Source organism: Ranitomeya imitator, chromosome 4 (assembly GCF_032444005.1).
Source record: "Ranitomeya imitator isolate aRanImi1 chromosome 4, aRanImi1.pri, whole genome shotgun sequence".
NCBI lineage: Eukaryota > Metazoa > Chordata > Amphibia > Anura > Dendrobatidae > Ranitomeya > Ranitomeya imitator.
In genome coordinates, this window is record NC_091285.1 from 364,140,453 (window position 1) to 364,167,212 (window position 26,760).

Below are 26,760 nucleotides of genomic sequence, written 5' to 3' on the forward strand. Positions count from 1 at the left end.
AAAACCTTTTCAGGCGTCCTCACCATAAAATTTAGTGTCAGAAGTACGCAAAAGAACATCTAAACAAGCTTGATGCATTTTGGAAACAAGTTCTGTGGACTGATGAGGTTAAAATAGAACTCATTGCCACAATGATCAAAGGTATGTGTGGAGAAATTTCAGGAAAAGAACATCTCTCCAACCATTAAGCATGGGTGTGGATCAATCATGCTTTGTGGTTGTGTTCCAGCCAATGGTACGGGGAATATTTCATGAGTAGAGGTAAGAATAGATTCAATGCAATTTCAACAAATTCTTGAAGCAAACATAATACAATCTGTAATAAAGCTGAAGTTCAAAAGAGGATGGCTTCTAGAAATGTATATTGGTCCTAAACACACATCAAAATCCACAATAGACTACTTTAAAAGGCACAAGCTGAAGGTTTTAAAATAGCCCTTACAGTCCCCTCATCTGAACATTATTGAAAATCTGTGGCTAGACCTAAAAAAAAAAGCAGTGCATGCAAGACTACCCAGGAGTCTCACAGAACTGGAAGAATTTTCCAAGGTAGAAAGGATACAAATCCCTCAAACAAGAATTGAAAGTCCCTTGTCTGGTTGCAAAAAGCTGTGATACTTGCAAAAGGGGTTGTTACTAGGTACTAACCAGGTAGGGCACCCAAACTTTTCATTGGCCCATTTTTCTTTTTAAAATGTAAAAGATGAAAAAATAAAATATATATACATTATACACCGTATATACTCGTGTATAAGCCTAGCACCTAATTTGGCCAAGAAAAACTTGGAGAACTTATTGACTCTAGTTAAAGCCGGGTATGCATTGTCCTCTCATCCATAACCTGATATGCATGGCTTCCCGTCACTGTCCTTGTATGCATGGATCCCTGTCCCTGTATGCATGGTTCCTTATCCCTGTCTTGGTATGCATGGTTCCTCATCCCTATCCTTGAATGCATGGCCCCCCCATGAGAAAAGCATAAAAAAAAAAGCAGCATCCTTTTCCGGCTTCCAGAAGCTCCTGCAGCCGAGCGATCACTTGACCCTGCTCATTAATGTAATCGAATATTATTATTTATATAGCACCATTGATTCCATGGTCCTGTACATGAGAAAGGGTTACATATAAGTTACGGTTATCACTTACAGTAAGCAAACGAACAATGACAGACTGATAGAGGGGTGGCAACCCTTCCCTTGCGGGCTTACATTCTACAGGATTATAGGGAAGGAGACAATAGGTTGAGGGTTGCAGGAGCTCCGGTGTTGGTGAGGCAGTATCTCCGGTAGTGATGAGGAGGCAGCGGGGTCAGTGCAGCCTGTAGGCTTTCCTGAAGAGATGGGTTTTCAGGTTCCGTCTGAAGGATCCGAATGTGGTTGATAGTCGGACGTGTTGGGGCAAAGAATTCCAGAGGATGGGGGATATTCGGGAGAAGTCTTGGAGGCGGTTGGATGAGGAGCGAATAAGTGTGGAGGAGAGAAGGAGGTCTTGGGAGGACCGGAGATTACGTGAGGGAAGATATCGGGAGATTAGTTCAGAGATATATGGAGGAGACAGGTTGTGGATGGCTTTGTAGGTCAGTATTAGTAATTTGAACTAGATATGCTGAGGGAATGGGAGCCAGTGGTGAGATTTGCGGAGGGGGGAAGCGGAGGAGTAGCGAGGAGAGAGATGAATTAGTTGGGCAGCAGAGTTAAGGATGGTCTGGAAAGGTGTAAGGGTCTTACCAGGGAGGAGACAGAAAGGGATGTTGCAGTAGTCAAGGCGGGAGATGATGAGGGCATGCACAAGCATTTTAGTAGATTGACGGTTGAGGAAAGGACGGATTCTGGAGATATTTTTGAGCTGGAGGCGACAGGAGGTGGACAGAGCTTGGATGTGCGGTTTGAAGGACAGGGCAGAGTCAAAGGTTACTCCGAGGCAGCGGACTTCCGATACGGGGGAAAGCGTGATGTCCTTAATTGCGATAGATAGGTTAGGTAAGGAAGATCTATGGGACGGAGGAAAGATGATGAGTTCGGATTTGTTCACATTGAACTTGGAAGCGAGAGGAGAAGAAGGAAGATATAGCCGATAGACACTCCGGGATTCTGGACAGCAGAGCGGTGACATCTGGGCCAGAAAGGTAGATCCTGAGTGTCATCTGCATAAAGATGGTACCATGAGACTTTGAGTTGTCCCAGGCCATATTCACCTCTGTCCCCTCACCGGAGACACGTGATCGCTTGGAGTTGCTGGAAGCCGGTACAGGATGCTGCGAGGGATCGCAGGGAAGGTAAGTAGGAGGTTTTTTTTGTTTTTGTTTTGTTTTTTTACAGCTGCTGGAAGCCGCGGCTGCAACTGTGCCGCTACTATAAGAGAAATGAATATCCATTTCTCTTTAGCAGCGAGCACAGTTACAGCCACAGCTGCCGGCTCCTGCCTCCTGTGACCCACCACTCTCCATCTCCCGCCGGCTTCTGGGACAATGACTCGTGTATAAGCTGAGAGCGGCGTTTTCAGCACACAAAAATGTGCTGAAAAACTCTGCTTATATACGTGTATATACATTGTATGTGTATATATATATATATATATATATATATATATATATATGTGTATATGTATATGTATATATGTATATATATATATATATATCTCTATCTATATCTCTATCTATATCTCTATCTATATCTCTATATCTCTATCTATATCTCTATATCTCTATCTATATCTCTATCTCTCTCTATCTATCTCTCTCTATCTATCTATCTCTATCTATCTCTATCTATCTCTATCTATCTCTATCTATCTATCTCTATTTATATCTATCTATCTCTATCTATCTCTATCTATCTCTATCTAACTCTATCTATCTCTATCTATCTCTATCTATCTCTATCTATCTCATATATATATCTATATATCTATATGTATGTGTGTGTGTGTATATATATATATATATATATATATATATATATATATATATATATATATATATATATATATATATATATATTCTATATCTATATCTTGCTTAACTGTTCACTATAACAGTAATTTTGACCAGGGATGTCTGAAATTTTACATGCCATTGTACTTTAAGTCACAAAATCTAGTTTATAAAGAGAGACACTTTTGATTTTGCACCAAATTCATGAACCCCTTCCCTCATTTGGACGAATTTTGCACAACAACTGTCAGTGAATCCAGCAAAATTAGAAAAGTGGCTTCAATAAATTGGAAATTATGAATCGCACCTATAATGTCTAGACTCATTTTGGAATGTTATGTTTCACAGCTGGGTTTGTACATAAGCTCTTGTATATTAATCAGATGAACCATGCTGTGTATGATTCCTAGAAAAGTAGCCATTTCCTATGCTGGAAACCTTTTCTTTATAAAGTGATCATGTAATGTATCCTAACATATTTTTCTTTTCATAGAGCCATTTGCCTTGGCTGCACAGCTCCAATCCTGGCCTTGAAAAAGTCAGTGCTATAGTGTGGGAGGGCAATGACTGCAAGAAAGCAGATATGTCTGTGTTGGAGATAAGTGGAATGATCATGAACCGGGTGAGTTATGCATATTATATGTACCTAGATTATGGTTAACTACAAATTATGATCTTTATGTAAATTTATTTCCCAGTATACCAGTTTTTAAAGTGAAGGTATGTCAATAAATAGGGTTCCAAAAATAAAGCAATTCAGTAACTTTAATAGTGGAGTATTGTAAACCTCATTCGATAGTATAGTTTCCCAATTTACATGAACATGTTGGGTAACTTTGTAAATAGTTTGCTTTACACTGCTTGTAAGATGTTAGAATTGCACAATGTTTTATTGGTAGGTCAGATAGGTGTGTGTGTGTGTGTGTGTATGTGTAGATGGGCGAACCTGAACAGTAAAGTTTGGCGTCCGCACTGAACAACTACTGTTCGGGAGCAGACGCCGAACATGAATTTCACTAGGAAGTCCGTGTTACTGTTCTGTTTCAGCTGCACGAACACCGTGTGTTTGTCGCGCTGTCATGTGCATGACTGCGTGGCAAACAATGCTTCTGATCAGCAGTAAAATCATGACCGCCAGTCAGACAGCCGCAGTTCCCATGCTGCCAAATCACTGTGTGAGTCCGCAACTGATTGGAGGTATAAAGTTTACCTCCCGTCATTGGTTTAAATTCACGCAGTGAAATTCTCCTGATGAACTCGCCTATGCACCGTGAGACCTTTTCTCACAGTGCAGGAGGTCACAGCAGTTCATTTGCTGGCTGGGAGCGCAGCCTCAGTGTCCAGCAGTAACCCTGATTATGTCAACGCTAGTCACACTGCGCTCGCAGCAGCTCATTCACCAGTGGTTCTCAGCCTGGACGGTCACTTCTTGGCACCGTCCAGGTTTAAAACTGTTTAACCCCCAGACATGGATTACTGCGTGGGACACAACGATGGACAGGTGAGGAATATTGTTGTTAATTTTTTTTTTTATTACAGGAGACAAGGGATTCAGTGGAATTAGGCGTTAGGTGAGTATAACTTTTATTTTTGAATAAAAATGGAAAAGTATGTTTTTTGTTTTATTTCAAATAAAAGACTTTATTCTTGCTGTGTCTTTATTTACCATACAACTATAGGATTTGTAATGGATAGGTGTCTTATAGTCGCCTCTCCCTTACTAACTTGTGGGATTGATGTCACCAGACAATACAAAGGTGACATCAACCCCACAAATATGAACCCCACTTGCCACCACTACAGGGCAAGTGGGAATAGCACATGACACTGTGGGAAACACTGGATGTTCTGGCCCCCCAATCAAGTGAATGGGGTCCGGGTGCTGTTCTGGTACCTGAACTCGAACTTTTTGTAACTGTTCAGCCGGACCTGAATATCCAGGTGTCTGCCCATCTCGATGTGTAACATCAGAATCATCGAATGACATCCGAGTGCAGTCTGATTACTGCGGACACAGAGAATGGAGAAGATGGATCACACTAAAAGCTCTGCCAGAATTTGACCATAATCGGCCCAATTCTCTCGCATGAGAGAATTATCGCTCATGTGACCCTGTCCTATATGTGCTCACTCCCTGCTACATGCAATGACACAGGAGGTTGAAATGAGCACTGACTGTAACTCTCAGAGGCTTAGTTAATGTTTTAATTGCACAGTCAATGGTAACCATGGCATGTAAGGAGTTTGACAAAAGAAGTGTGCTTCATCTGTCACCCCATCAGCAGCTGCAACAATTTTGAGGAGAGTTAATAGAAATAGCTTTGACAGCCTGAGATAATGCACTGCACTGCACTGCAAGTAGTCCAGTGTATTGGCTATGTGATTGAAGAATCTTATGTTCAAGTGGTAATAATATATAGTTAGATATAAAAATATAAATCTTGGTTTTCAGTAATTGTTCTGACTTTAAAACATCAATAAAAGCCGACATGTTTTTTTCCTTTATTTTCTATGTCTCCCAATAAAGTGTTAATAAAAGTTACGTTAAGTGTTATATATGCCCCCAAATGGTGCCACTGACAAATAGAACGAAAGCCAAACAACATTTTCTGGAACAATTTCAAGGGTGCCAACACTTTTGGCCATGACAAGTACGTATGTACATGCGTACATACATTCGTACATACCTAAGACATACCCTTAGGTTCCCCTTTATCTGGGGCAATGTTACCGGTCATTGCTGTAGTCCTGTATCTAAATGATTGATTTGAGACAGTAGCTTTTTGCCATCTCACAGCATCCACGCTACTTGCCCCACCATCAACCCCCACAACCCAGATTTAAATGCATAGCTTGTACACCCTGGGTAAACCTACAATAAGTTTAGAACCAAGTTTTTATATTGTTTTATTTATTGGCCATGATAGGTAGCATGTTATGGTTGTGTAAGTGCTTCAGTGTTTTATGTGTGTGTCTGTACAATGAAATAAAACCTCTGTACCTGTTTGCAGGTGAACAACTACACACCCGGGATTGGATATCAGATGTTTGGAAACTTTATTTCTCTTATTCTCGGATTGACTCCATTTGCCTTTCGGCTTTCTGAATCCAGAGACTTGGAGCAGCTGGCAACACTTTCTGCCTCTGAAATTTACAACATCGCTTTTGGGTCCAGCTCTGATGTCATGGTCATTTCCATGGTGGTTATTAGTTTTGTGGTTCGGGTTTCCTTGATCTGGATTTTCTTTTTCTTGTTATGTGTAGCAGAGAGGACATACAAACAGGTACGTTTATATCATAGATCGTAATGGAAGGCTTCATTGATAGAAAGAAAATTCAAAGTTGGGATAGAGGGGAAAGCATATTATGGATCTGTACAATACACATCCATATCCGCTCATGGTGGTACCTATAAGTTACATAGGTTGAAAAAAGACTTGGGTCCATCAAGTTCCACCTTTCTCCACCAGTTATATGTTCTCTAAGTTTATAACCCACAATGTTGTTTGTACAGTGGAAATCATCCAGCCCTTTTTTAAAAGCTGTTTAGTGTCTGCCATTACTACTTCTTGTGGTCGGGCATTCTGACTGCTCTAACTGTAAAGAACCCTTTCCTGTTTAGCTGCAAAATCGCCTTTCTTCTAGTCGTAGTCTTTTGTAAGATATTTGGAAGGAATAAGTAATGTACCAGTCCTTTGTATTGACCACATGTGTTATTTATACACATAAATGAGACTTTCGCTAATTCCGGGCAAAATCAGCTGGATTGATATCATTTATGTAATCTCTAAGAGCGAAGACATTGTACAGAATTCTATCACTCTTGGTGATTGGTTCCACACGCTATGTAATATAAGCATTGCAAAGTCTTGACTGTACAAGTACACACTCACCATAAACTGATGTTTTCATACTTTGTATTGATATCGGTGATGTTCTGACACCTAACCGTGTCACGGTACTCTTCTGCACTGAAAATATTTAATCCCATTACCTGTGTCAGTAATGAAAGTAATTATCGAAAATAGGATTTTTATTTTCCATTATTAAGTCTGTGCATAATAGGCTTGATGTGACATTTAAGCGATATTTTCACTCGGTAAAGAACAAGAATAAATATGTTGAACTTGTATGAAAGAGGTTGACTTAAGTATGTAGGAGCATTGGTGCACAATTATTGTCTGTGATATGCTGGACTTCCTTTTCATCACTTTCCAATTAAAAAAATGTCTTTTGATTGACAAATGATTTTGATGGTTTCATTGCAGAGATTACTGTTTGCAAAATTATTTGGTCATTTGACTAGTGCCAGAAGAGCTAGAAAATCAGAAGTTCCACATTTCCGTCTAAAGAAGGTCCAAAATATAAAAATGTGGCTCTCGCTTCGTTCATACTTAAAGGTAGGTGAAAATGCACTGATAACATTTATGAGACTCACACCCACCCATAAAAACAAAGAGCAGTCTCCGATGCTGCCGAGACTGACTCTGAAAAAACGCCCAGTTGGACTTCAAGTAAAGTTTTCGCATATTGAGCTTCAAATATATAGGAATATTGCAAGGTACAGTACTTAAAGAGATATGTTCATCTCCAAGATCCTATCCCAATATGTAGCAGGTTTAATAATATTTGCAAATACCTCCAATTAGAAATGTAGTATAGTTTTTAAGATTCGCTAAATTGCTTACCCCATGTGCAGGCATTGCAGGACCTTTAGGTATCCATGGTTATGACCACAAACAGCTAACTCACTCATTTTGAGTGGTGGTAACCATGGATACCAAAGCTGCTGCAATGCCCTGCCCATGGGGTAAGCAACATAGTGAATCAGAAGAACTATGCTACATTTCTAATTAAAAGTATTTGCTACTATTACACCTACTACATATTGGGATAGGATCTTGGAGATGGGAATACCCTTTTTAAGTCAATTTTTTTGAGAACTTGATAGGTCCTCTTCAAAGGAATGTCAGACCAGTTAGTATTAATTTACAGCAGTATCTGCACATAAAAAGCACTTTTTCCACTTGTCCAACAGGGTAAAACAACATTGTGGGACATTCTCTAAAAATCAGTTATTCAGCAAAAAGTGGCCTAAAATTTCTCAATAAGTGTCTGCCGTTATTTCTGAATTGATGTAAAGCATGATGAAACACTGTCTAATCAGATTACATTTGACTAGAAATTAATTTTTTTTTCTCAACCATTTGGTCATTTCCACAATGGGGGCATTTGGTCTCGCCATTGCACTTGCTGAGATAGGATCATATATTTTATGGTGCTTATTCTTTGACTCAGGTCTCAGATAAAGTGGCAGACATTTGTATTATTTAGATGGAAGCTTTAGGACACTTGGGCTCCATTTACAATAGAAATTTGATTGGCCAATCCAAACCTGTTTTCTTCCCAAGAGTGAATGTTTGACCGTTCATATTAATTAGTGTCATTTCTAAGTTAGGCTGTAAGATGGTGTAACAGTGTACGGTGATTTATTACTATGGCACTTAGGGTTGTGTAATATACCTGAGATCTATATGCTAACATGGAGAATATTTGTGTATTTTCCCCTCACAGCGGAGAGGCCCTCAGCGCTCAGTGGATGTGATAGTATCATCAGCTTTCTTACTGACCATATCGGTGGTGTTCATTTGCTGTGCACAGGTAAAGAAAATGTTTGCTTTCCATCAGCCCTATTAACGTTGAATGGAGTAGCACGGTGCACGCTCAAGGACCCCTATTCTTCAGATTGAGCCCTGCAGTCAGATATTCATCATCCATCCTGTAGTTAGGTATCAAACATGATTTTTGGGGGAAAAAAACACAGATGGAGTTTCTTTTTCTGAACTCTTTTTAAAATGACTGAACAAAGGACATCTTGCAAAGGGCAGTTCATTCATGTAAATGAGAATTGTGTAATGCGTAGTTTCCACTTGTGGTGGAGCTGCAGGAGAAGGGAACCGTCACTGCCAGGTTCCTCCATGTATAAGGACACTTATCAGCTCATCATCGGGCCACCTTTCTAACATAGTGGGATTATATAGAACGGCAAGACTCCAAATTGGTGACAAGTAATTACAGTTAGTTCCATATATATATTTGGACAGAGACAACATTTTTCTAATTTTGGTTATAGACATTACAACAATGAATTTTAAACAAAACAGTTCAGATACAGTTGAAGTTCAGACTTTCAGCTTTCATTTGAGGGTATCCACATTAAAATTAGATGAAGGGTTTAGGAGTTTCAGCTCCTTAACATGTGCCACCCTGTTTTTAAAGGGACCAAAAGTAATTAGACAAATTCAATAATTTTAAATGTTAATTTTTAGTACTTGGTTGAAAACCCTTTGTTGGCAATGACTGCCTGAAGTCTTGAACTCATGAACATCACCAGACGCTGTGTTTCCTCCTTTTTGATGCTCTGCCAGGCCTTCACTGTGGTGGTTTTCAGTTGCTGTTGGTTTGTGGGCCTTTCTGTCTGAAGTTTAGTCTTTAACAAGTGAAATGCATTCTCAATTGGGTTGAGATCAGGTGATTGACTTGGCCATTTAAGAATATTCCACTTCTTTGCTTTAATAAACTCCTGGGTTGTTTTGGCTTTATGTTTTGGGTCATTGTCCATCTGTAGTATGAAACGACGACCAATCAGTTTGGCTGCATTTGGCTGGATCTGAGCACACAGTATGGCTCTGAATACCTCAGAATTCATTCGGCTGCTTCTGTCCTGTGTCACATCATCAATAAACACTAGTGACCCAGTGCCACTGGCAGCCATGCATGCCCAAGCCATCACACTGCCTCCGCCGTATTTTACAGATGATGTGGTATGCTTTGGATCATGAGCTGTACAACGCCTTCGCCATACTTTTCTCTTTCCATCATTCTGGTAGAGGTTGATCTTGATTTCATCTGTCCAAAGAATGTTCTTCCAGAACTGTGCTGGCTTTTTTTTAGATGTTTTTTTTAGAAAAATCCAGTCTAGCCTTTTTATTCTTGATGCTTATGAGTGGCTTGCACCGTGCAGTGAACCCTCTGTATTTACTTTCATGCGGTCTTCTCTTTATGGTAGATTTGGATATTGATACGCCGACCTCCTGGAGAGTGTTGTTCACTTGGTTGGCTGTTGTGAAGGGGTTTCCCTTCACCATGGAGATTATTATTATTATTATTATTATTATTATTATTCATTTTTATAGCGCCATTTATTCCATGGCGCTTTACATGTGAATGGGGCAAATATAGACAAGTACAATAAACATGAGTAAAACAAGGCACACACAAGTACAGGAGGAGAGAGGACCCTGCCCGCGAGGGCTCACAGTCTACAGGGGATGGGTGAGGATACACTAGGTGAGGGTAGAGCTGGTCATGTGGCGCTTCAGTAGACTGGGGATCACTGCAGGTTGTAGGCTTGTCGGAAGAGGTGGGTCTTCAGGTTCCTTTTGAAGGTTTCCGTGGTAGGTGAGAGCCTGATGTGTTGGGGTAGAGAGTTCCAGAGTATGGGGGAAGCACGGGAGAAGTCTTGAATGCGGTTGTGGGAGGAAGAGATGAGAGAGGAGTAGAGTAGGAGATCATGAGATGATCGAAGGTTGTAGGTAGGTAGCGGGAGACCATGTCACAGATGTATGGAGGAGTCCGATTGTGAATGGCTTTGTATGTCATTGTTAGTGTTTTGAACTGTAGCCTCTGGGCAATAGGAAGCCAGTGAAGGGCCTGGCAGAGAGGGGAGGCTGGGGAATAACGGGGAGACAGGTGGATTAGTCGGGCAGCAGAGTTTAAGATGGATTGGAGTGGTGCCAGAGTGCTAGAAGGGAGGCCAGAGAGTAGGAGGTTGCAGTAGTCAAGGCGGGAGATGATAAGGGCATGCACTAGTGTTTTTGTGGTTTCATGGTCAAGGAATGTACGGATCCGGGAAATGTTTTTGAGTTGGAATCGGCAAGAGGAGGCAAGGGCTTGGATATGTGGCTTGAAAGAGAGGGTAGAGTCAAGGATCACCCCGAGGCACCGAGCGTGCGGGACCGGGGAAAGTGAGCAGCCATTGACATTGATGGATAGGTCGGGTGGAGGGGTAGAGTGAGGTGGGGGAAAGATGATAAATTCTGTTTTGTCCATGTTCAGTTTTAGAAAACGAGCATAAAAGAAGGATGAAATAGCAGACAGACATTGTGGGATTTTGGTCAGTAAGGAAGTGAGGTCGGGTCCGGATAGGTAGATCTGCGTGTCATCAGCGTAGAGATGATATTGTAAACCGTGGGATTCTATGAGCTGTCCCAGGCCGAAGGTGTAGATGGAGAAGAGTAGGGGTCCTAGAACTGAGCCTTGGGGAACACCGACAGACAGGGGGCGAGATGAGGAGGTGGTGTAGGAGAGGGAGACACTGAATGTCCGATCTATTAGATATGATGAGATCCAGGATAGGGCCAAGTCTGTGATGCCAAGAGATGAGAGGATCTGTAGCAGAAGGGAGTGGTCCACAGTGTCAAAGGCTGAAGACAGGTCCAGGAGGAGGAGGACAGAGTAGTGTCGCTTGCTCTTGGCGGTTAGTAGGTCGTTGGTCACTTTAGTTAGGGCAGTTTCAGTTGAGTGATGTGTTCGGAAGCCAGATTGTAACTGGTCAAAGAGGGAGCAGGAGGAGAGGTGGGAGGACAGTTCAAGATGGACATGCTGTTCCAGTAGTTTTGAGGCAAAAGGGAGAAGGGATATCGGGCGATAGCTGTACACGGAGGTTGGGTCGAGGGAGGGTTTTTTGAGGATAGGTGTGATTGATGCATGTTTGAAGGATGAGGGGAAGACACCGTTTGTAAGTGAGAGGTTGAAGAGTTGTGTTAAGGTTGGGATGAAGACTTTTGTGAGGTTAGGGATGAGGTGGGATGGGAGCGGGTCAAGAGTGCAAGTGGTGAGATGTGATCTTGATAGAAGGGAGAGCTGATCTTCTGTCATGGTGGAGAAGCTGGCTTTGCAACAGGGCTGAGTAGTCAAGAGGAGGGGCATTGGGGGCTGCGGGCCAAAGCTTTGTCTGATGTTATCTATCTTCTGCTTAAAGGGAACCTGTCACCCCGGTTTTTCAGATTGAGATAAAAATACTGTTAAATAGGGCCTGCGGTGTGCGTTACAATAGTGTACGTAGTGTACCCTGATTCCCCACCTATGCTGCGAAATAACTTACCAAAGTCGCCGTTTTCGCCTGTCAATCAGGCTGGTCAGGTCAGGTGGGCGTGGTGACATCGCTCTTTTCTTCCCTAGCTTTACGTTGGTGGCGTAGTGGTGTGCGCATGTCGCAGTGACGAATCCACTGCGCGCACGTGAAGAAACAGCGCGCGATCTGCGCTGTTATCCCTGTCATCGGTGGGGGCGGCCATCTTCCTGGGGCCGCGCGTTCGCAGATGGAGTGCTCTGCTGCACGGGGCTTCAGGAAAATGGCCGCGGGATGCCGCGCGTGCGCAGAAGAGATCGCGGCGGCCATTTTCCCAAAGCCGAGTTTGCATCTCGGCTTTGGGAAAATGGCCGCCGCAATCTCTTCTGCGCACGCGCGGCATCCCGTGGCCATTTTCCTGAAGCCCCGTGCAGCAGAGCACTCCTTCTGCGCACGCGCGGCCTCAGGAAGATGGCCGCTCCCACTGATGACAGGGATAACAGCGCAGATCGCGCGCTGTTTCTTCACGTGCGCGCAGTGGATTCGTCACTGCGACATGCGCACACCACTACGCCACCAACGTAAAGCTGGGGAAGAAAAGAGCGATGTCACCACTAGGGTTGAGCGAAACGGGTCGAACATTTTCAAAAGTCGCCGACTTTTGGCTAAGTCGGGGTTTCATGAAACCCGATCCGACCCCTGTGCGTGGTCGGCCATGCGGTACGCGACTTTCGCGCCAAAGTCGCGTTTCAATGACGCGAAAAGCGCCATTTCTCAGCCAATGAAGGTAAACGCAGAGTGTGGGCAGCGTGATGACATAGGTCCTGGTCCCCACCATCTTAGAGAAGGGCATTGCAGTGATTGGCTTGCTGTCTGCGACGTCACAGGGGCTATAAAGAGGCGTTCCCGCCGACCGCCATCTTACTGCTGCTGATCTGAGCTTAGGGAGAGGTTGCTGCCGCTTTGTCAGAAGCAGGGATAGCGTTAGGCAGGGTCCATTAACCACAAAACCGCTTGTGCTGCAGCGATTTGCACTGTCCAACACCACCCTCGGTGTGCAGGGACAGTGGAAGTTTTTTTTTTTCCCCTCAGCGCTGTAGCTCATTGGGCTGCCCTAGAAGGCTCCCTGATAGCTGCATTGCTGTGTGTACGCCGCTGTGCAAACCAACTGCTTTTTTCAAAGCACAAATCCTCTTGTTCCTTCCTTTCTGCACAGCTATCTTTTTTGTTTGTCCACACTTTTTATTTCATTTGTGCATCAGTCCACTCCTTATTGCTGCCTGCCATACCTGGCTGAGATTACTGCAGGCAGGGAGATAGTAGCTGCCTGCCATACCTGGCTGAGATTACTGCAGGCAGGGAGATAGTAATTGTAGGACATTCCCTGTTTTTTTTTTTTTTTTTTTTTTGGTGGGAGATTAAGATTGGCAATTTGGCATTTCTGCTAGAGTGCCATCCCTGTGTGTGCCATCTCTCTCACATAGTGGGCCATAGAAAGCCTTTTCATTTTTCTGTATTTTTTTTTGTGGGGTGTATAAATTCTCCCTGATAAAAATACAGTGGGAGATTAATATTGGCCTTTGGGCTTGTGTGCCAGTCCTGAGTGTGCCATCTCTCTCACAAATAGTGGGCCATAGAAAGCCTATTTAATTTTTTTTTTGGTTTTATAAATTTTCCCTGAAAAAAGGGAGATTAATATTGGCCTCTGGGCTTGTGTGCCAGTTGTGAGCGTGCCATCTGTGCCAGTCCTGAGCGTGCCATCTCTCTCACAAATAGTGGGCCATAGAAAGCCTATTTAAATATTTTTTTGGTTTTATAAATTCTCCCAGAAAAAAAGGGAGATTAATATTGGCCTCTGGGCTTCTGTGCCAGTCCTGAGCGTGCCATCTGTGCCAGTCCTGAGCGTCCCATCTCTCTCACAAATAGTGGGCCATAGAAAGCCTATTTAATTTTTTTTTTGGTTTTATAAATTCTCCCAGAAAAAAAGGGAGATTAATATTGGCCTCTGGGCTTGTGTGCCAGTTGTGAGCGTGCCATCTGTGCCAGTCCTGAGCGTGCCATCTCTCTCACAAATAGTGGGCCATAGAAAGCCTATTTAAATATTTTTTTGGTTTTATAAATTCTCCCAGAAAAAAAGGGAGATTAATATTGGCCTCTGGGCTTCTGTGCCAGTCCTGAGCGTGCCATCTGTGCCAGTCCTGAGCGTCCCATCTCTCTCACAAATAGTGGGCCATAGAAAGCCTATTTAATTTTTTTTTTGGTTTTATAAATTCTCCCAGAAAAAAAGGGAGATTAATATTGGCCTCTGGGCTTCTGTGCCAGTCCTGAGCGTGCCATCTGTGCCAGTCCTGAGCGTCCCATCTCTCTCACAAATAGTGGGCCATAGAAAGCCTATTTAATTTTTTTTTTGGTTTTATAAATTTTCCCTGAAAAAAGGGAGATTAATATTGGCCTCTGGGCTTGTGTGCCAGTTGTGAGCGTGCCATCTGTGCCAGTCCTGAGCGTGCCATCTCTCTCACAAATAGTGGGCCATAGAAAGCCTATTTAAATATTTTTTTGGTTTTATAAATTCTCCCAGAAAAAAAGGGAGATTAATATTGGCCTCTGGGCTTCTGTGCCAGTCCTGAGCGTGCCATCTGTGCCAGTCCTGAGCGTCCCATCTCTCTCACAAATAGTGGGCCATAGAAAGCCTATTTTTTTTTTGGGGGGGGTTTTAGAAATTCTCCCTGGAAAAAAAAAGGGAGATTAATATTGCCCTTTGGGCTTGTGTGCCAGTACTAAGCGTTCCATCTCTCTCTCTCTCTCTTAGTCAGTGGGCCATAGAACGCCTATTTTTGGTTTTATTTGTTTTCTAAATTCTCCCTGAAAAAATCATTTTATTTTATTTGGTTTCTAAATTCTTCCTGATAAAATCATATTTTTTTTATTATTTTTTTTTCTAAAGTCTCCCTGAAAAAAAAAAAAAAAAAAAAAAAAACAGTGGGAGATTAATATTGGCCTTTCTGCTTGTGTGCCAGTCTTGACTCCTGGGTGCGTCATCTCTCAGTCAGTGGGCCATAGAACGCCTATTTTTGGTTTTATTTGTTTTCTAAATTCTCCCTGAAAAAATCATTTTATTTTATTTGGTTTCTAAATTCTTCCTGATAAAATCATATTTTTTTTATTATTTTTTTTTCTAAAGTCTCCCTGAAAAAAAAAAAAAAAAACAACCAAAAAAAACAGTGGGAGATTAATATTGGCCTTTCTGCTTGTGTGCCAGTCTTGACTCCTGGGTGTGCCATCTCTCTCTCTCTCTCTCTCTCTCTCTCTCTCTCTCTCCAATTGTGGTCCATAGAAAGCCTATATTTTTTTTCCTTGATTTGGGTTCCAAAATCTACCAGAGAAAATAACTTACATCAATCATTGGTAGAAAAATATTGGCCTCTGGGCTTGTGTGCCACTTCTGATTCCTGTGTGCGTCATCTCTCAGTCAGTGGGCCATAGAACGCCTATTTTTGTTTTTATTTGTTTTATAAATTCTCCCTGAAAAAATCATTTTATTTTATTTGGTTTCTAAATTCTTCCTGATAAAATCATATTTTTTTTATTATTTTTTTTTCTAAAGTCTCCCTGAAAAAAAAAAAAAAAAAACAGTGGGAGATTAATATTGGCCTTTCTGCTTGTGTGCCAGTCTTGACTCCTGGGTGCGTCATCTCTCAGTCAGTGGGCCATAGAACGCCTATTTTTGGTTTTATTTGTTTTCTAAATTCTCCCTGAAAAAATCATTTTATTTTATTTGGTTTCTAAATTCTTCCTGATAAAATCATATTTTTTTTATTATTTTTTTTTCTAAAGTCTCCCTGAAAAAAAAAAAAAAAACAACCAAAAAAAACAGTGGGAGATTAATATTGGCCTTTCTGCTTGTGTGCCAGTCTTGACTCCTGGGTGTGCCATCTCTCTCTCTCTCTCTCTCTCTCTCTCTCTCTCTCCAATTGTGGTCCATAGAAAGCCTATATTTTTTTTCCTTGATTTGGGTTCCAAAATCTACCAGAGAAAATAACTACATCAATCATTGGTAGAAAAATATTGGCCTCTGGGCTTGTGTGCCACTTCTGATTCCTGTGTGCGTCATCTCTCAGTCAGTGGGCCATAGAACGCCTATTTTTGTTTTTATTTGTTTTATAAATTCTCCCTGAAAAAATCATTTTATTTTATTTGGTTTCTAAATTCTTCCTGATAAAATCATATTTTTTTTATTATTTTTTTTTCTAAAGTCTCCCTGAAAAAAAAAACAGTGGGAGATTAATATTGGCCTTTCTGCTTGTGTGCCAGTCTTGACTCCTGGGTGCGTCATCTCTCAGTCAGTGGGCCATAGAACGCCTATTTTTGGTTTTATTTGTTTTCTAAATTCTCCCTGAAAAAATCATTTTATTTTATTTGGTTTCTAAATTCTTCCTGATAAAATCATATTTTTTTTATTATTTTTTTTTCTAAAGTCTCCCTGAAAAAAAAAAAAAAAACAACCAAAAAAAACAGTGGGAGATTAATATTGGCCTTTCTGCTTGTGTGCCAGTCTTGACTCCTGGGTGTGCCATCTCTCTCTCTCTCTCTCTCTCTCTCTCTCTCTCTCTCTCTCCAATTGTGGTCCATAGAAAGCCTATATTTTTTTTCCTTGATTTGGGTTCCAAAATCTACCAGAGAAAATAACTACATCAATCATTGGTAGAAAAATATTGGCCTCTGGGCTTGTGTGCCACTCCTGATTCCTGTGTGCGTCATCTCTCAGTCAGTGGGCCATAGAACGCCTATTTTTGTTTTTATTTGTTTTATAAATTCTCCCTGAAAAAATCATTTTATTTTATTTGGTTTCTAAATTCTTCCTGATAAAATCATATTTTTTTTATTATTTTTTTTTCTAAAGTCTCCCTGAAAAAAAAAAAAAAAAAAAAAAAAACAGTGGGAGATTAATATTGGCCTTTCTGCTTGTGTGCCAGTCTTGACTCCTGGGTGTGCCATCTCTCTCTCTCTCTCTCTCTCTCTCTCTCTCTCTCTCTCCAATTGTGGTCCATAGAAAGCCTATATTTTTTTTCCTTGATTTGGGTTCCAAAATCTACCAGAGAAAATAACTCCATCAATCATTGGTAGAAAAATATTGGCCTCTGGGCTTGTGTGCCACTCCTGATTCCTGTGTGCGTCATCTCTCACTCAGTGGCCCATAGAAAGCATATAGTTTGTTACATTTGTTTTCTAAATTCTCCCTGCAAAAATCAAATTTTTTTTTTTTTGGGGGGGTTTCTAAAGTGTTCCTGAAAAAAATAAAAATAAAAAACAAATAATAGTGTGACATTAATATTAACATTTGTGCTTCAGTGACAGTCCTGCGTGTGGGGCATCTCTCTAATTTGCAGCCACCAAAAAAAGAGTGTGTAACATTGTGCCTGATTTTCGCGGTGGTCTCACCAACCTGTAAAGGGGTAGCTAAATCATACTGAAGTTATAGCTCACCGTGTAAGTTGTGTGACTGCAACAAATAACGTTAGTTTGGTTACGTTTTTAAAACAATGAGGAAGTCTAGTGGAAGAGGTCGTGGCCGGGGGCGTTCATTGTCAGCTGGTAATGAGGGTAGTGGTAGTGGTGGAGCATCAGGTGGTCGTGGGGAAAAAAATATTGCACCTAAGTCTGGAGCTGTGGAGCCAGGTTCGTCGTCCGGCTACACAAGGCCTCGAACGCTCCCTTTTCTGGGATTAGGAAAACCGCTTTTAAAGCCGGAGCAGCAAGAGCAAGTTTTGGCTTATCTTGCTGACTCAGCCTCTAGCTCTTTTGCCTCCTCTCGTGAAACTGGTAAAAGTAAAAGCAGCGCGTCGTTAGTGGATGTTCACGGTCAGGGACAAGTCACTTCCTTGTCCTCTTCAGCAAAAACAACAACAGAGAAGAATGCAGCAGGCGACACAACGGGTTACTCCATGGAGCTCTTTACACATACCGTCCCTGGCTTAGAAAGTGAAGCAGTTAACAGTCCATGCCCATTACAAATTGAATCTGACATGGAGTGCAGTGACGCACAGCCACAGCCAGACTACTATGCTGGTCCTTTGACTCAGACCACAACATTGCCCTCGCAGGGTGCTGATCAAGAATCAGACCCTGATGAGACTATGTTGCCCCATCACGAACGCTATACCACCGAACGACACGGTGACACAGACGAAGTTGCGCAGGAGGTACAAGAAGAGTTATTAGATGACCCAGTTCTTGACCCCGATTGGCAGCCATTGGGGGAACAGGGTGCAGGCGGCAGCAGTTCTGAAGCAGAGGAGGAGGAGGGGCCGCAGCAGGCATCAACATCGCCACAGGTTCCATCTGCCGGGCCCGTATCTTGCCCAAAACGCGTGGCAAAGCCAAAACCTGGTGGAGGACAGCGTGGCCATCCGGTTAAAGCTCAGTCTGCAATGCCTGAAAAGGTATCCGATGCTAGAAAGAGTGCAGTCTGGCATTTTTTTAAACAACATCCAATTGATCAGCGCAAAGTCATCTGTCAAAAATGTTCTACTTCCTTAAGCAGAGGTCAGAATCTGAAAAGTCTCAATACTAGTTGCATGCATAGACATTTAACCACCATGCATTTGAAAGCTTGGACTAACTACCAAACGTCCCTTAAGGTTGTTGCACCCTCGGCCAATGAAGCTAGTCATCAACGCAACATCCCTTCCGGCAGTGTAGGACCACCATTTAGCGCACCACCTGCTGTATCTGTGCAGGTATCTTTGCCAGGCCAAAGCAGTCAGGGTCAGGGAATCACCAGTTTCGTAGTAGGAAACACTGCATCTAGGGCACCGGCGGCAACAATACCATCTCCCACCGTCTCTCAGTCTGCCATGTCCACCGGCACCCCCGCTAGTTCCACGATCTCCATCTCTCCAGTCCAGCTCACCCTACATGAGACTATGGTTAGAAAAAGGAAGTACTTAGCCTCGCATCCGCGTACACAGGGTTTGAACGCCCACATAGCTAGACTAATCTCGTTAGAGATGATGCCCTACCGGTTAGTTGAAAGCGAAGCTTTCAAAGACCTGATGGACTACGCTGTACCACGCTACGAGCTACCCAGTCGACACTTTTTTTCCAGAAAAGCCATCCCAGCCCTCCACCAGCATGTTAAAGAGCGCATCGTCCATGCACTCAGGCAATCTGTGAGCACAAAGGTGCACCTGACAACAGATGCATGGACCAGTAGGCATGGCCAGGGACGTTACGTGTCCATCACGGCACACTGGGTAAATGTGGTGGATTCAGGGTCCACAGGGGACAGCAAGTTTGGGACAGTTCTGCCTAGCCCACGGTCTAGTAAACAGTTGTCTGTAGCCGTTCGCACCCCCTCCTCCTCCTCCTCCTCCTCGTCCTCCTGCAGAAGCAAGAGCTCGTCCACAGACCGCAGTCGCACAAACACTCCATCCGCACCTGCCACTGTTGCACACCAGGTCTCCCATTATGGGGCAGCTACTGGCATACGTCAGCAGGCTGTATTGGCTATGAAGTGTTTGGGCGACAATAGACACACCGCGGAAGTTCTGTCCGAGTTCTTGCAGCAAGAAACGCAGTCGTGGCTGGGCACTGTAGATCTTGAGGCAGGCAAGGTAGTGAGTGATAACGGAAGGAATTTCATGGCTGCCATCTCCCTTTCCCAACTGAAACACATTCCTTGCCTGGCTCACACCTTAAACCTGGTGGTGCAGTGCTTCCTGAAAAGTTATCCGGGGTTATCCGACCTGCTCCTCAAAGTGCGTGGACTTTGCGCACATATCCGCCGTTCGCCTGTACACTCCAGCCGTATGCAGACCTATCAGCGTTCTTTGAACCTTCCCCAGCATCGCCTAATCATAGACGTTGCAACAAGGTGGAACTCAACACTGCACATGCTTCAGAGACTGTGCGAACAGAGGCGGGCTGTTATGTTTTTGTGGGAGGATACACATACACGGGCAGGCAGTAGGATGGCAGACATGGAGTTGTCAGGTGTGCAGTGGTCGAAGATTCAAGACATGTGTCAAGTCCTTCAGTGTTTTGAGGAATGCACACGGCTGGTTAGTGCAGACAACGCCATAATAAGCATGAGCATCCCCCTAATGCGTCTGCTGATGCAAAGTTTGACGCACATAAAGGATCAGGCGTCTGCACCAGAGGAAGAGGAAAGCCTTGATGACAGTCAGCGATTGTCTGGTCAGGGCAGTGTACATGACGAGGTACCGGGCGAAGAGGAGGTGGAGGATGAGGAGGATGATGGGGATGAGTATATTTTTAATGAGGAAGCTTTCCCGGGGGCACGGGAAATTGGTGGCGTGGCAAGGCCGGGTTCTGGTTTTTTGAGGGACACAAGTGACGTAGATTTGCCTGCAACTGCCCCTCAACCAAGCACAACCGCAGATTTGACAACGGGAACTTTGGCCCACATGGCGGATTATGCCTTGCGTATCCTCAAAAGGGACACACGCATTACAAAAATGATGAACGATGACGATTACTGGTTGGCCTGCCTCCTTGATCCTCGCTATAAAGGCAAATTGCAAAATATTATGCCACATGAGAACTTGGAACTAATATTAGCAACAAAACAATCAACTCTTGTTGACCGTTTGCTTCTGGCATTCCCTGCACACAGCGCCCGTGATCGTTCTCACACGAGCTCCAGGGGCCAGCAGACCAGAGGTGTTAGAGGGGCAGAAATCAGAAGTGGCGTTGGCCAGAGGGGTTTTCTGACCAGGTTGTGGAGTGATTTTTCTAGGACCGCAGACAGGACAGGTACTGCAGCATCAATTCAAAGTGACAGGAGACAACATTTGTCCAGTATGGTTACAAACTATTTTTCATCCCTTATCGACGTTCTCCCTCAACCGTCATTCCCATTTGATTACTGGGCATCCAAATTAGACACCTGGCCAGAATTGGCAGAATATGCATTGCAGGAGCTTGCTTGCCCGGCAGCTAGTGTCCTATCAGAAAGAGTATTCAGTGCTGCAGGTTCAATACTAACAGAAAAAAGGACTCGTCTGTCTACCCAAAATGTAGATGATCTAACCTTCATTAAAATGAACCACAACTGGATTTCAAAATCTTTTGCCCCACCCTGCCCGGCTGACACCTAGCTTTCCTATGAAAAGGTCTTGCCTGTGGACTATTCTGAATGACTTTTCCAATCTCGTAATTTTCTTCACCTGATTGTCCAGCATACGACATGTTTCCACCTCACGAAATGGCCAAACTCCCCACACGGGGTCGTGCTATCGCCACTTTGCGCTTGGACCCTTGAGAGTGCTGTTTGTCTGAAGAGGTGGGTGAGCCCGCTTTTGGTCGACGGCACTGCCACTGGGTCCCTCATAGTACAATAAAGTGTCTCTGGCGGTGGTGGTGCGCACCCAACGTCAGACTCACCGTTGTAATATGAGGGGCCCTGTGCCTGTACCGCCGGCCACAAGCCAGTTCCCCCCCCCCCCAGCTCAAACAGTGCTCTACCACTAGCAAAATTATCTCTCACAGCTTCACCAATGTGTAGTCTAGGCGCTGACATCCTTCAATGACTGGCACTGACAATACCATTGTTTTGACATTTTTGTTATGTTAGGCCTTCGAAGCCTGTCTGCGGTCACTCCTTCCACTAGACTTCCACTGACCAGACCACTGCTGCCCGTGTACCCCTGGAACCAATTTAAAATTGCCTACAGCCATGTGTGATTATTTTAGGCCGTCGATGCCTGTCTGCGGTCACTCCTTCCACTAGGCCTCCACTGACCACACCACTGCTGCCCGTGTAACCCTGGAACCAATTTAAAATTGCCTACAGCCATGTGTTATTATTTTAGGCCTTCGATGCCTGTCTGCGGTCACTCCTTCCACTAGGCCTCCACTGACCACACCACTGCTGCCCGTGTAACCCTGGAACCAATTTAAAATTGCCTACAGCCATGTGTTATTATTTTAGGCCTTCGATGCCTGTCTGCGGTCACTCCTTCCACTAGGCCTCCACTGACCACACCACTGCTGCCCGTGTAACCCTGGAACCAATTTAAAATTGCCTACAGCCAGCCCAATTTTTTTATTTTAGGCCTTCGATGCCTGTCTGCGGTACATTCTTTCAACTACTACTACACTGACCAGGGCACTGCTGCCAAGTACCCCTGGAACCAATTTAAAATTGCCTACAGCCATGTGTTAATATTTTAGGCCTTCGATGCCTGTCTGCGGTCACTCCTTCCACTAGGCCTCCACTGACCACACCACTGCTGCCCGTGTAACCCTGGAACCAATTTAAAATTGCCTACAGCCATGTGTTATTATTTTAGGCCTTCGATGCCTGTCTGCGGTCACTCCTTCCACTAGGCCTCCACTGACCACACCACTGCTGCCCGTGTAACCCTGGAACCAATTTAAAATTGCCTACAGCCATGTGTTATTATTTTAGGCCTTCGATGCCTGTCTGCGGTCACTCCTTCCACTAGGCCTCCACTGACCACACCACTGCTGCCCGTGTAACCCTGGAACCAATTTAAAATTGCCTACAGCCAGCCCAATTTTTTTATTTTAGGCCTTCGATGCCTGTCTGCGGTACATTCTTTCAACTACTACTACACTGACCAGGGCACTGCTGCCCAAGTACCCCTGGAACCAATTTAAAATTGCCTACAGCCATGTGTTAATATTTTAGGCCTTCGATGCCTGTCTGCGGTCACTCCTTCCACTAGGCCTCCACTGACCACACCACTGCTGCCCGTGTAACCCTGGAACCAATTTAAAATTGCCTACAGCCATGTGTTATTATTTTAGGCCTTCGATGCCTGTCTGCGGTCACTCCTTCCACTAGGCCTCCACTGACCACACCACTGCTGCCCGTGTAACCCTGGAACCAATTTAAAATTGCCTACAGCCAGCCCAATTTTTTTATTTTAGGCCTTCGATGCCTGTCTGCGGTACATTCTTTCAACTACTACTACACTGACCAGGGCACTGCTGCCCAAGTACCCCTGGAACCAATTTAAAATTGCCTACAGCCATGTGTTAATATTTTAGGCCTTCGATGCCTGTCTGCGGTCACTCCTTCCACTAGGCCTCCACTGACCACACCACTGCTGCCCGTGTAACCCTGGAACCAATTTAAAATTGCCTACAGCCATGTGTTATTATTTTAGGCCTTCGATGCCTGTCTGCGGTCACTCCTTCCACTAGGCCTCCACTGACCTGTCTACTGCGGCCCGTGTACCCCTTGAACCAACCTAATAAAATATTTAAAAAATTAATTTGATTATAAAAAATAAGATCGTGTTGAGATCTCAAATGCAGACATTTTAACATTAAAAACAAACACACAACAAAAATCTGGAACTGTACTAAAAAGGTCCACCAGCTACAATTACTTTCTCCTGCAAGAAGTTAACTGAAAGGTTTTTTTGGAGTTGTTAACACAGATATGGCATCCACCGAGTGTTGTCCTGTCGCGTCTCCTTTAAATTATTTCCAATAAGATGTTAAACTATTAATTTAATAAAATCAATAATTAAAAAAATAATTGAGTAAGTCAAAAGCACATTGCAAATAAACATTAATTACAAATCAAGAAGCATGGCGCGTCCGAGGGTGAGTAGATACCGAATAAGAATATAATCACCCTCGGGCGCGCAATGCTTATTTACAACAGCCTTCCTTCCTAAGAATCAGCCCTTCCGTGGTGTAGAGAGAGGTTGTTGTTACACTCCAAGGTGTTCCCCAGGTTGCCTTTCCTGAGCTTCGATCTTCCGGCTCTCGTTTACTAGCTGTTGGAAACTACGCTGCATTAGGCCTACAAATTGTGTATGGGTGAAACAGTGGCGCATCTGCGGTCCCTCCTTCCACTAGGCCTCCACTGACCTGTCTACTGCTGCCCGTGTACCCCTTGAACCAACATCTTAAAATAAAAAAATAATTATTTTGATTATAAAAAATAAGATCGTGTTGAGATCTCAAATGCAGACATTTTAACATTAAAAACAAACACACAACAAAAATCTGGAACTGTACTAAAAGGTCCACCAGCTACAATTACTTTCTCCTGCAAGAAGTTAACTGAAAGGTTTTTTTGGAGTTGTTAACACAGATATGGCATCCACCGAGTGTTGTCCTGTCGCGTCTCCTTTAAATTATTTCCAATAAGATGTTAAACTATTAATTTAATAAAATCAATAATTAAAAAAATAATTGAGTAAGTCAAAAGCACATTGCAAATAAACATTAATTACAAATCAAGAAGCATGGCGCGTCCGAGGGTGAGTAGATACCGAATAAGAATATAATCACCCTCGGGCGCGCAATGCTTATTTACAACAGCCTTCCTTCCTAAGAATCAGCCCTTCCGTGGTGTAGAGAGAGGTTGTTGTTACACTCCAAGGTGTTCCCCAGGTTGCCTTTCCTGAGCTTCGATCTTCATGCTCTCGTTTAGTAGGTGTCGGAAAGTAGGCTGCATTAGGCCTAAAAAATGGGGAATGGGGTGGAGAGAGATGGTGTGTTACACTCCAAGGTGTTCTCCAGGTTTCCTCGCCATTGCTTCGATCTTCCGACTCTCGTTTAGTAGTTGTAGAAAACTACACTGCATTAGGCCTACAAAATGGGTATCGGGTGGAGAGAGATGGTGTGTTACACTCCAAGGTGTTCCCCAGGTTTCCTTGCCATTGCTTCGGTCTTCCGACTCTCGTTTAGTAGTTGTAGAAAAGTACACAGCATTAGGCCTACAAAATGGGTATGGGGTGGAGAGAGATGGTGTGTTACACTCCAAGGTGTTCCCCAGGTTGCCTTTCCTGAGCTTCTATCTTCAGGCTCTCATTAAATTGTGGTTAAATGGAACAACTGCATTTGGCGTACTAGTTGGTTTGGGGCCTACTATCGGTGTCTGCCACTCCTTGCTGTTCTCCTGGTTTCCTGTCCTGAAATTCCATTTTCAGCCTCTCGTTAAGTAGTTGTTAATGTTAGACTGCATTTGGCCTACTAGTTGGGTTGGGGCCTACTATCGGTGTCTGCCACTCCTTGCTGTTCTCCTCCACTGAACAAAGCTGTGCCGCCTGTTTACTACGGTTGCCAATTTTGAACTGCATTTCGACTACTTACTGATTTGGCCCTACTCTCTGTGTCAGCCTCTCATTCCAGTTGTCCTCCACTGCAATGCCCCCTGGTTATTCCTGTGTTACCAATTTTGAACTGCATTTAGCCCACTTTCTTCTTTGGGCCTATATCTGTGTTTCCACTTCATCGTGCCCATTGCCCAGCCAGTGATAGATGAGTCTGCTGGTACATTGACCCATAACGCAACATTCCCCGTGCACGCTACACAACAACATTGTGACCCTGCTGAAAGTCAGGTTGCTCTTCCCGCATACCATACCACCTTACACGGGGACAAAGAGGAAGGTGCAGATGAAAGTGCAGGTTCCTTCATCAGGTGGGGGGAGGAATACTAGTTGGCGACGTCACTGGCACAGGGCCTCTCATAGTACGCAAAAGTGTTGCTGCCGGTGGGAGGCGCCCCCGCCGTGCAAACACACCGCTGTACTTTGAGGGGCCCTGTGCCAGTGCCAATGCCAACGAGTGGGCCCCCCCTGCTTGCTCAGGATCACAGCACTTGCAAAGTTGAAATACTTACCTCTCCCTGCTCCACTGCCGTGACGTGGTCCAGATTTACTGGGCCCACTAATTACTTGAACCAGCCCTACCCCCCACAACTTTAGCCAAATGACCCCCAATTTCAAATGCCTTCCAATTATTTTAAGGTAAATTACGCTTGACAAGCTTCATTAAGAAGAATGGATGGTTTTGACATTAAAATGGGCACTCTAGGTGTTTTCCTGGCCCCCACTCACTGCCGACTATGCTGCCCCATTGACTTGCATTGGGTTTCGTGTTTCGGTCGATCCCGACTTTACGTCATAATCGGCCGATTTCACTCGACCCGACTTTGGACATAGTCGGGTTTCGCAAAACCCGGCTCGACTCTAAAAAGGTCAAGGTCGCTCAACTCTAGTCACCACGCCCACCTGACCTGACCAGCCTGATTGACAGGCGAAAACGGCGACTTTGGTAAGTTATTTCGCAGCATAGGTGGGGAATCAGGGTACACTACATACACTATTGTAACACACACTGCAGGCCCTATTTAACAGTATTTTTATCTCAATCTGAAAAACCGGGGTGACAGGTTCCCTTTAAAGAAAGAGGCAAATTCTTCAGCTGAAATGATAGAGGAGGGAGGAGATGCTGGGGGATGGAGTAGAGAATTGAAAGTGTTGAAGAGCTGTTTAGGGTTGTGCGACAGGGAGGATATGAGAGATGAGAAGTAAGTTTGTTTTGCGGCAGTGAGCGCGGACTTGAAGCTGGCGAGGGACTGCTTGTATGCAGTGAACTGCTCAGCAGAACAAGATCTCTTCCATCGCCGTTCAGCGATCCTGGAAGCCCGTCTCAGTTCTTTGGCCAGGCTGGTTAGCCAGGGCTGCCTGTTGATTCTACGAGTTTTGCTATGCATGAGTGGGGCGGCCGAATCGAGTGTTGCTGTTATTGTGGTGTTATAAAAAGAGGCAGCAGTGTCTGTGTCATGGAAGGAAGCTATGTTTGTAAGAGGGAGAAGGGACTCAGACAGTGATTGTAAGTTGAGGTGTTTGAGATTTCTGCGAGGGTGAGTGAGTTTGTGGAGTGGAGTGGAGGTTGTGCG

General features: G+C 43.9%; 1 protein-coding gene across 2 annotated transcripts in view; it reads left to right on the top strand.

Moving 5' to 3' along the window:
* The window catches only part of PHTF2 (putative homeodomain transcription factor 2), a 184,113-nt gene that overhangs the window by 150,969 nt on the left and 6,384 nt on the right, over positions 1–26,760 (top strand). For both annotated transcript variants that reach the window (XM_069765133.1, XM_069765135.1), the window contains 4 exons: positions 3,426–3,554; positions 5,944–6,216; positions 7,201–7,332; positions 8,507–8,593. In XM_069765133.1, coding sequence (XP_069621234.1) covers positions 3,426–3,554; positions 5,944–6,216; positions 7,201–7,332; positions 8,507–8,593 — 621 coding nt within the window. The remainder of the gene's footprint in view (positions 1–3,425; positions 3,555–5,943; positions 6,217–7,200; positions 7,333–8,506; positions 8,594–26,760) is intronic.